Source organism: Botryllus schlosseri, chromosome 15 (assembly GCF_051294905.1).
Source record: "Botryllus schlosseri isolate E-star chromosome 15, Bs_hap1, whole genome shotgun sequence".
Lineage (NCBI taxonomy): Eukaryota > Metazoa > Chordata > Ascidiacea > Stolidobranchia > Styelidae > Botryllus > Botryllus schlosseri.
The window spans coordinates 14,798,343-14,808,174 of NC_137250.1; the positions used below are offsets into that span (position 1 = coordinate 14,798,343).

Sequence of the window (9,832 nt, forward strand, 5' to 3'; positions counted from 1 at the left end):
TCGGTGTGACTTATGCTGTTGTTCCCTTTCCGCGAGGCCATGGGAGAAATGCGAGGCTTCACCTTAGAAGAAAGTGTAATCGTATTGTTCGGTCGAAACGCAGCATCGTGATACAAATTGCATATCGAGCTAATAAATACTGGATATAGAATCGGCATTTCAAAAGGACGGGGTTGCGATTACGAACCCCAATCTCCCTAGCTTACGTCATTGCACACGGCGCATGTGCAACCCGCCAGGGATGCCTACGTCTATATGCTGAATCAAGTCATTGTTTAAACCTTGGAGTTTAGACAAACAAGCAAGTAGTTTAAATAAAACCCTGAAGATTACTCAAATTGTATAGTAAATGGGGATAGTGAATTAGTTAAATACCCTTAACGATTACTAGATATTATAACTTCTACAATAACGAATGAAGATATAACTATAATCATGCAGCAATTCTGGAGGATAGTCATGAAATTAGCTCGGGACTGAGTAGCTGCATATTGGAGTGGTCCTATTTCGCCTATACCCTAAACTAAACACACAACATCTTCTCTACAGATTCCGCGACAGGAATGCCTCGCGTAAACTCGACAGCGACACTATGCGTAGCTGCGAATCCCGACTTTTCAACACACATTTCAAAGATTGTATATATGAAAAAACGTGTTCGAAAAGTCATTCCATTTAGCAGCATAAGAACAGATCATAATGAAGAACAGAAAGACGCATTCGAAACGCTGACCTAAGCGGAAATATATTTTATGACACACTGGCGACTCTCCAGCACCAATTCACACTAACATTACAGGATAAATAAATATTACAAAAAGATGCACAGATATCACGGCAGTATTGTTAGTGAGTATGATTTCAACGGGTATAAAAAATTGACGGCATAAAGTAGCGATAAGGTAATGGAAAATGTTGTAAATAACTTACAGATCTCCCGAGAAGGGAGTTTAAATATTGTCATAAAAACACAGTGAACGATTACAGCGGTTGCCTGAAATAACGTTCAGAGGCTCTTTTTCTTATCAGAATAAGTCAAGTAGTATAAAGCATACGTTACAGAGCACAGCATACTGCATTCGTGTATGAATCGAAATACTGTAGCCTGCTTGTTAACGTTATGCTTGGTAGTAAATCTGCAAAGTGGACGCCAGTAGTGGAATCCCCAATAGGGATGCCTTACAATTGATATTGTCGCAATATCTTGTGCGGTAGCCTGCGGAATTTGCCACCGGGTGTACTACGCTTTCCTCTGAATCTGGATAGTCGGGTTGCGAACCCCTCAGAACTCATCTGATGCTCCGTACGTTGCACTAGACAACGGGCGTACATAATGCGACCGCGTTTGGTATGCATGTTCTCGCCCTTGGAGCAAGTGTGGTGCAATTTGTGGTAGTAACACATTTTGATGAATCCGACATGTTCGCAGCCTCGTTTGCAGCACATATGAAACCGGTTTTGGAACGGATACAGCCTCTCGTCAGGTGCGCGAGATCGCAATACCACTGTAAACAGTAATGTAAATATGAATGTTACAAACTCACACGAAAATAACCAGTACGCGTAAACTACTCACAATTCCATCTGAGTGTTTGGAAAGGATAGTGAAATGAGTCGTCGCGACAGATGAAACGCATGTCTTTGACAGCAAAAGGTTCGCATACGTGACTATATCTCCTAGAGTGACTGCAGTGACCGACAGAAAAGAGCATTACCACAGCCAGCAGGCGCAGAGCAGCGTCACTTGTATTCATCCCGTTACTAGCAATCAAGTATATACACTATATATGAAGGTAATTCTGTAAAAACAAAATTAGATTTATATTATTATTATTGTTGTTACAATTGCACTCGCTCGGTACCAGTTGGACTGGGGAAATTGTGTTCGGCGTTCAGGGTAAACCATTATTATGTACAGCACAACTAGCAGATCACATATACATTGAGATCGATCACACAATTAAACACAAGTCTAGCAACCAACTTTTCGCATCTTTATAAAACACATACAAGCTGGTCTTCGTGTAGAAGAGACGCTCAGAATAGCACGAAAAAGGACAATTTCAATGCTCTCGAACATAACGCGATATCACGGCGTTTCACAAAACCAACTCATCGGAGTGCGTCAAGTACATTCGACATCAGTAATGATTCGCAAATCACGCGAATATTAAACTTTCTTGGCGCATACGCAAAGGATTATCGAAATTGCGTAAATCCAAAACGGCCATGCTACATTGCAAGGGCGGTACAAACTGATCACTGATCAGTAAGAAGCAAAGGTAGTCAATAAAACTTTAATTCTCCAATACAAGCAGCTATGTATATATCACAAAGTATTTCCGATGAATATATATTTATTTAGCTGACACAAGTCCATAAATATAATGATTATGTGTTTTATCTTCATTTTGATGACTACTTTTAGCGCTTTCCCCACTTTCATTGCCGCTTCCCTTCTAAAATCCTCCTATGCTTCCCGTGCCTCCTGACTCCTTTTGCACGATCGGCTCTTTCATGTCGCGTAAGGCAATTCACTCGTATCCTGTACCTGGCTACTCCGCTTGCTGCTTTTGAGCGGGCATCGCAGTGACTGTACCAGATTTGGTGCGGTCACATTTTGTGCAGCTCTTGTTCGTAGCAGCCTCGTTTGCAGCAATTTCCGGCTTGGTGTTGGTACGGGTGAAGGTTGTGATCGGGCAGACAGTGGCGCTTGCAAACTGTAATACAAAGTAAAGGGATAAACGAAACAGCACGCACAGTACGAAAACAGTACTAAGACAGTAAATACGAACGTTCATACCATATTATAAGTGAAAATTTATTGAAATCACAGTATATATATATGCGAACCCCTCTAAACGCATCAGATGCTCCGTACGTCCCACTAGACAACGAGCGTACAACATACGACCGCGTTTCGTATTCATGCTCTCGCCCTTGGAGCAAGTATCGTGCAATTTGTGGTAGTAACACATTTTGATGAATCCGACATGTACGCAGCCTCGTTTGCAGCACACATGAAACCGGTGTTGGAACGGATACATCCTCTCGTCAGGTGCGCGGGAACGCAATACCACTGTCAACAGGAATGTAAATATGAACGTTACAAACTCTCACGAAAATAACCAGTATGCGTAAAATACTCACAATTCCATCTGGGGGTTTGGAAAGGATAGTGAAATGAGTCGTCGTTACAGATGAAACGCATGTTCTTGACAGCAGAAGGTTCGCATACGCGACTATATCTCCTGGAGTGACTGCAGTGACCGACAGAAAAGAGCATTGCCACAGCCAGCAGGCGCAGAACAGCGTCACTTGTATTCATCATCTTACTAGCAATCAAGTATATACACTATATATGAAGGTAGCTCTGTAAAAACAAAATTAGATATATACTTTTATTATTGTTGTTACAATTGCACTCGTTCGGTACCAGTTGGACTGGGGAAATTGTGTTTGGCGTTCAGGGTAAACCGCTATTATGTACAGCACACAGAACAGATGACATATACATTGAGATCACACAATTATGCAAAAGTCTAGCACTCGACTTTTCGCATCTTTAGAAAACACATTCAAGCTGGTCTTCATGTAGAAGAGACGATCAGAATAGCACGAAAAAGGACAATTTCAATTCTCTCGAACATAACACGATATCACTGTGTTTCACAAAATTAACTCCTCGGAGTGCGTCAAGTGCATTCGACACCAGAAATGATTCGCAAATCACGCGAATATTAAACTTTCTTGGCGCATACGGAAAGGGTTATCGAAATTGCGGGAATCCAAAACAGCCATGCTACATTGCAAGGCAGTGCAAACTGATCAGTAAGAAGCAAAGGTATAGTCAATAAAACTATAGTTCTCCAACACAAGCAGCTATGTTGTAGATAATAACAAAGTATTTCCGATAAATATATATTTCTTTAGCTGACACAAGTCCATAAAAATATTGGTTATGTGCTTTATCTTCATTTTGATGACTACTTTTACCGCTTTCTCCACTTTCATCGCCGCTCCCCACCTAAGATCATCCTGTGTCTCCCGTGCCTCCTGACTCCTTTTGCACGTTCGGCTCTCTCATGTCGCGTAAGGCAATTCGCTCGCATCCCGTACCTGGCTACTCCACTTGCTGCTTTAGAGCGGGCATCGCAATGACTGTACCAAATTCGGTACGAGCACATTTTGTGCAATTCGTGTTCGTAGCAGCCTCGTTTGCAGCAATTGCCGGCTTGGTGTTGGAACGGGTAAAGCTTGGAATCGGGCAGGCGGTAGCGCTTGACGACTGTAATACAAAGTAAAGGGATAAACGAGACAGCACGCACAGTACGAAAACGGTACTTAGACAGTAAATACGAATGTTCATGCCATATTTTAAGTGACAGTTTATTGAAGTCACAGTATACCAAAACTGTTAGAGATTGTCTGGAGCAGACAGACGCGTATTGTTAAAGTGTGGCTCCATACCATCTATATATCACTGGATAGAAGTACGACCAGACAGCTTTGAAGACAACGTTACGCACGTAGTATCGTAAATATGCTGAGAGATAATGTCCATCGATATCTGATCAATCTAACCCTAATCGAGTTATCGCGATCGTGGTCGATGGTCGATGGATTCTACTTTTCTGGTATTAAAAAAAAATCGCATGCTACTTACTGTGGTCTCTGCTGAATTCGAATGGAAACTCAAACGCCGAATTTTCGCAAAACCACGCCAGGAACCGCCGCGCGTCATGTGAACACATAACGAAAGGCCGCATGCCGACTGATGATCCTGACACGCTGGACGCGAGGTAGAACAAAGCGACGGCAAATGCGCCCGCCTTAAATATATTTTTCATTTCTTGCGATGAGTAATTTGACTCACAGATTTCCTGCGTAAAAAATATTCATTCCGTTACTCGAGGGTTTGATGAGGCATGTTCGGGGAAAACAAAGTCGCAATATTGCTTTTATTGACAGCTTGCCTTTCGTAATGAGGCTTACGACGCTCTACTTGCCAGCATAGCGCAGAAACTAGTGCTGTTACTAGACAGTTACTTGCAATGAAATTTACCCGCAAAATGCCTAATTCTACTACGTTTGAATCACTTATATAGGCACGGTATACCTATTGTTCTTCCTGTGCTTTTTTCGTGTCAATTTCTGTTCAAGATTTGGATGCGTTATTTGTCAAAAGGAGAGAAACCTTGGTGGCGCATGCATACCCGATGCCTATGCAGACTTGGAATTGATCAGCCACCCGGAAATAGATTACTCTCTCATTATCCCAAGCCGTAGTTAAGCCTACCAGAATTCGGGAATACAATATTTTCTTAGGCAGACGGACGCATTTTTCTCAATTTTAACACATCATAATCAGGTAAGATCAAGTCCGAACCGGACTGTGGCCGTACGAACACCTTAGAAGATCGTGCATGAACTCATCGGTTTTGTTTTGATAATTGTATTACTCATTTTAAGAGGTCTAAATAATTAGATTGGTTTAAGGAAGACGTGAAGGCTCACCCAATAACATTGCACCAAAGACCAACCGCAATGATGCTGTAAATGTGACAGTTCAGCAGTTCTGCATTGACGAATTCCGTTGTCCGGTATTTTCATCATTCCGGACATGTCACATATTCATCTGCTTCTGCAGAAAACCTTGGCAGCTATGTCAGGATCGACAGCGTAAAACTATATTTTTGAAAATATTGTCACACAAAATATTGTCAGGCTACATATAAACGGGCGGAACGCCAATAGATAATATATTAATTTCAACATTAAATACGCGAGTCATCTCTAATTTGCCGTGGAAATCAAGATAACATTAAAATTTCATGGATCAAAAATCGCTGTAAATGTAGCAAATCATATAGTACCGCACAACTGATACTTTATTGCTACAGATGAAGAGATGAGAATCGGCATTATTTAAGACACCAATAAAAGTTTATAATTAATTACGAGCAACGACAACGATCACAACGGCCCTCGTCGACTTCCGAAAACAGCCGACCAAGTTGAAATTACGACCCTACTTATACGTCACAATTCGTTCAGCTCATGCGAGCTAACCCAGATCCATTGACACCGTCACATATGATCTGTGATTCTTTCCGAACTATATTCGTCACTGGTCATTTCTGGCTTGTACTGTGAAAACTTGTGCGCCCAGCGACTAAAAAGCTGCCACCAGGTGCGTTGACACTCCCAACTCCCACCCAATCACAGATTAGAAAGTTTCGTCCGATTCTCCACACCGGTACATTTGCAAACGTATCCTTTCGTGTGAAATATTTACCTAATCTGTCCGTTTGCACTTGAAGTAGGTAGAAGTGGCTTGGTTTCAGGTCGCATTAGTTCAGAATGTGGAACCTCTTTGTTGTTGTTGTTGCAGTGAGCTTTAAGGCATCCCATCTGCTTCGGTGGTTTCGCTTGCCCTATCTCGGTGTTGCGGTCTGCACGCGAGGTCCTTGGCGACAGCCTAAGCTAGGATGAAAGTTTGGCATGGACGTTCGAAAATTTGAGCGGATTTTTTTAAACAATGTCATGACGTCACATATGGCACATATGACGCCACAATCGTGTCGAGGGGGAAATGGGTTCCTTCCTATAAGTCATTGATATCTATATCTATATCTATATATACATATATCAATCCCAGACACCTAAGACATTAATGTCCAGGTATTTTTTGCTTGGAGAGCGCTCGATAATCTGACATCAATATCATTTCTATACGAAAGAAGGTAAACTATTGAATAGGCGGACTATTCCAACAGTACAAACAAACAGAGTAGCCTACCACTTCCGCACAGGAGGATTGTAGAACGATTTACACTGTACCCTATGCCTATTCCGTCGAGGATTAGGTGAAGTCTTCGGTTGAACAGAGATTATGACGTCTTTTTTCAAATTCCTTACACCGAACCGAATCGGATTCTAGTTCGAATTGACGTCAATGGTGATTCCCAATCCACAAGTTCTAATCCCATCTCGAAAAACTAGAAAAAAAGTCACGTAAAACTTTCTCTCGGTTTATAGCAAAAACGGTATTCCATATTTTTTCTCGGTCAATGGAGGCAAGAGGGGGAATATCCAGTGAACAAAGAAGAACAAGGTCGAATGTGTAATTTAGGGTCGGTAAGAGCATGCAACGTGATTTTTGAATGTAATAGGTGCTTTGAGTCAATGATGATTCAATTTGGTGTTGACAGTGTAAGCACCATCCAATACGCTTCAACCAGAATCATAACGCCGTAGCGAGCCTGCATTGTTTTGAAAACGTACTACTAGTTTTCGCGGTTGATTTGCTCTGGAAGCGCCAAAATATTTACTTTGCACTGCTGATGATGTAACCCGTCAAAACTGGACGTAATGTCAACGCGAGGTGCCCATCGCGAGTTACCGCACGCGGCGCTCCGTATGTATATTGAAAAGACATGTCAATTATGTCATTGTTCATGATTGAATTCGGAGGTATCTACCACAAAGTGCTATTTCCCATGCTCCATGAAATTAATCGGTTTAATAAAGTCGTCGCATCGCGGCACGGATGTTTAACATAGCGCTACAGTAATTTGCGGTGTGCCTATGATCTATTTATCCACTTACGAGCTTACGACCTACCGCTCTCTCAAGAGCGTATGATGAATCATGACTCATTACGGAGTAAGTAACGCTCTGCTCGATTCCCGCCTAGCCCGAATTACCCGAAGCACAAGTGCGCAGTTGTGCCTTTTGTATATTCTCTATATCTCGGTGCTGAATAAATAAAAATGCCACCCTCTATTCATTATTCGTTACGCCAACGTTTTGAGTACAGGGTTCCCATGCGGAGGTAGACCGATTTATACGATGCACAATTCATGGCAGTTGCAGTTGTGCACTCAGTGTTGTAAATCCAAGTCCAGTTTGGGATTTTAGCGTCAACGCCAAGTTGTAATCCATATCCTAAATGCATTCCGTATCGTGCCCAGCCCGAACCGGGTATCATAATTACTTAACCAGTTGAATCTCGTATGTCTAGTTTAGAAAGTCCACATTCAAAGTCAAATACCCAGAAGTCGCAAATCGATTATGAATGCAATCCAAAACACACCTTTCTGAAGTGTTGAATCGATGCCAACGACCTCGCGGATTGATGCTTATGATCGAGTGATTGCGTACTTGAAGGACTCAGGTTAACAGCGCGGTCGTATGCACCAGCGGATAATCACCGATTGTGCTAAATCATTTTACGCGTGACATGATTTGGTAACGTAGCAAATTGCGATTCAAAAGTACGATGACCGTTGCTTACGGTTTCGATTTGTGTCCGCGAATGCGAGCTTTCTTACGTAACTAATTAAAATGACGGGGAGTCGTATTCGCGCCAATTTCTATCTAGTAGTCACTTTTACCCCTCTTAGGTACATAGAAAGACCTGTCATTATGTACGCATAGGCCGTTGGTTTTCTTACTGGGAGTCTGATCAAGTCTATTTTTGTTGGTACTCACGAACTCCAAAATGGGATCGGTAATATGGTCGATTTATAAGTTCATATGCATGGCATCCATCTTTCAATCTCAGTACGCCAAGTATGATCATTTACTTACGAAATCTGAGGTATACGATGCCTACAATATAAATATGATGAAATAATACCCAATAGTTTCAGTATTCCTTCACTGATAAATTACGATAAGCCATCAAACAATGCCTAAATCGATATTTGTCAAGAAATCGAACACTGTATTACAAGAAATGCATCCAACATTTATGGTCATTAAACAATACTTCGCCTATGCTAAATTGGAGCTGGTGTGATTGTTAACGTCATGGATTGTAACGTATACGGGAATCGTGAAGTATTAATCACAGCACGCATACCACATGGACATGACTTCATTTACAATTCTTTGTTAGATACGAATTAAACTGGGGCTGGTGGAACTCCATTTACGTCATACACGATGAAATTAGTCCCCAGGGTCCTCTGCATCCATAATTTGAGTTCTTGTGATATCCCATAACACATGCTTATGATATTCGTTCTCGCATTGTAGTCTTGGTCTGTAGGGGTTGAGCTATTCGCCTTTGAACCAAAAGAAATATGGAGTCGATCGGCTCATGTAATAAGTCTCAGACTTTCAGTAAACAGTTATGTGCAAATGAGGGGGATAGCAATTCCAATAAAAGAGAACAATTGTACTGCGAACAACAGTAGTGCAATAGTGGTTGAACCACAGAAATCATTCTGATCCCATTATCAGCTCATGTGTGGCTAGATCCTACCCGTTCAATAATTTTACCGGTTTCCCGAAATAGTCTTATTTACTTTTTTATTGTGTGTTAATTGAAATGACATGATAAGTGTTGCGATTTTTTGACATTGCAAAATTTTGTCGCAATTGTAGCGTTAGGTCAAAAAATTGTAAAAATTGTATCCTAGCGTATATTTTTGTACTGTCGGTGAACTATCATTTGACATTTGACATATTGTTCCCTACTTTATAGGCCTGCCGTTGTATACGGCCCATTGTCTGCTCAGTGCTCATTGTGAATTATAGACGTTCAAACAACACTTATTACGACTTTGTAGGGTATATAGTTAAATCAGTGTGCTAACCTCTTTCATTGCATACTCTGTGACTACGTTTCCAGCCGCTTCGGGCGACATAATTTCGTACCAAACTCACACAGTTCTACGGAGAAAATGTGTTTTGGTCCGAAAGAGCACGAGCCCCGTCCTCATCCGGGTTCGTCAAATTCAGATTTGCTCATTAGGCTTGCAACACTTCGGATATTGGACCATCTTGTCCGTCAATCTCCTCGATACACGCTGACCTGACA

The 9,832-nt window shown here is 41.6% G+C and overlaps 2 protein-coding genes across 2 annotated transcripts; both read right to left on the reverse strand.

Moving 5' to 3' along the window:
- Positions 1-636: 636 nt before the first annotated feature.
- Positions 637-3,331, reverse strand: LOC145456978 (uncharacterized). Its single transcript, XM_080335127.1, has 4 exons — positions 3,151-3,331; positions 2,854-3,079; positions 1,577-2,720; positions 637-1,505 (listed from the first exon to the last, which is right to left on the reverse strand). Exons 1-3 carry the CDS (start codon positions 3,329-3,331, stop codon positions 2,516-2,518), a joined length of 612 nt encoding a protein of 203 aa, XP_080191253.1. The 3' UTR covers positions 637-1,505; positions 1,577-2,515.
- A 41-nt stretch (positions 3,332-3,372) lies between these two features.
- Positions 3,373-5,658, reverse strand: LOC145456979 (uncharacterized). Its single transcript, XM_080335128.1, has 3 exons — positions 5,518-5,658; positions 4,667-4,883; positions 3,373-4,288 (listed from the first exon to the last, which is right to left on the reverse strand). The coding sequence occupies exons 1-3, from the start codon at positions 5,623-5,625 to the stop codon at positions 4,011-4,013; spliced, it is 603 nt and encodes a 200-aa protein (XP_080191254.1). The 5' UTR covers positions 5,626-5,658; the 3' UTR covers positions 3,373-4,010.
- Between the last annotated feature and the right edge of the window lie 4,174 nt (positions 5,659-9,832).

Excerpts from the sequence above, each read along its gene's own strand:
- LOC145456978 (XM_080335127.1), bottom strand. The coding sequence starts at position 3,331 with ATGATGAATACAAGTGACGCTGTTCTGCGCCTGCTGGCTGTGGCAATG. Across the intron at positions 3,080-3,150 it reads CCAAACCCCCAGATGGAATT|TGGTATTGCGTTCCCGCGCA; the intron begins GTGAGTATTTTA and ends TCCTGTTGACAG. Across the intron at positions 2,721-2,853 it reads CATCTGATGCGTTTAGAGGG|TTTGCAAGCGCCACTGTCTG; the intron begins GTTCGCATATAT and ends TTTGTATTACAG.
- LOC145456979 (XM_080335128.1), bottom strand. The coding sequence starts at position 5,625 with ATGTCCGGAATGATGAAAATACCGGACAACGGAATTCGTCAATGCAGA. Across the intron at positions 4,884-5,517 it reads CTTTGGTGCAATGTTATTGG|GAAATCTGTGAGTCAAATTA; the intron begins GTGAGCCTTCAC and ends TTTTTTACGCAG. Across the intron at positions 4,289-4,666 it reads CGAATTCAGCAGAGACCACA|TCGTCAAGCGCTACCGCCTG; the intron begins GTAAGTAGCATG and ends TTTGTATTACAG.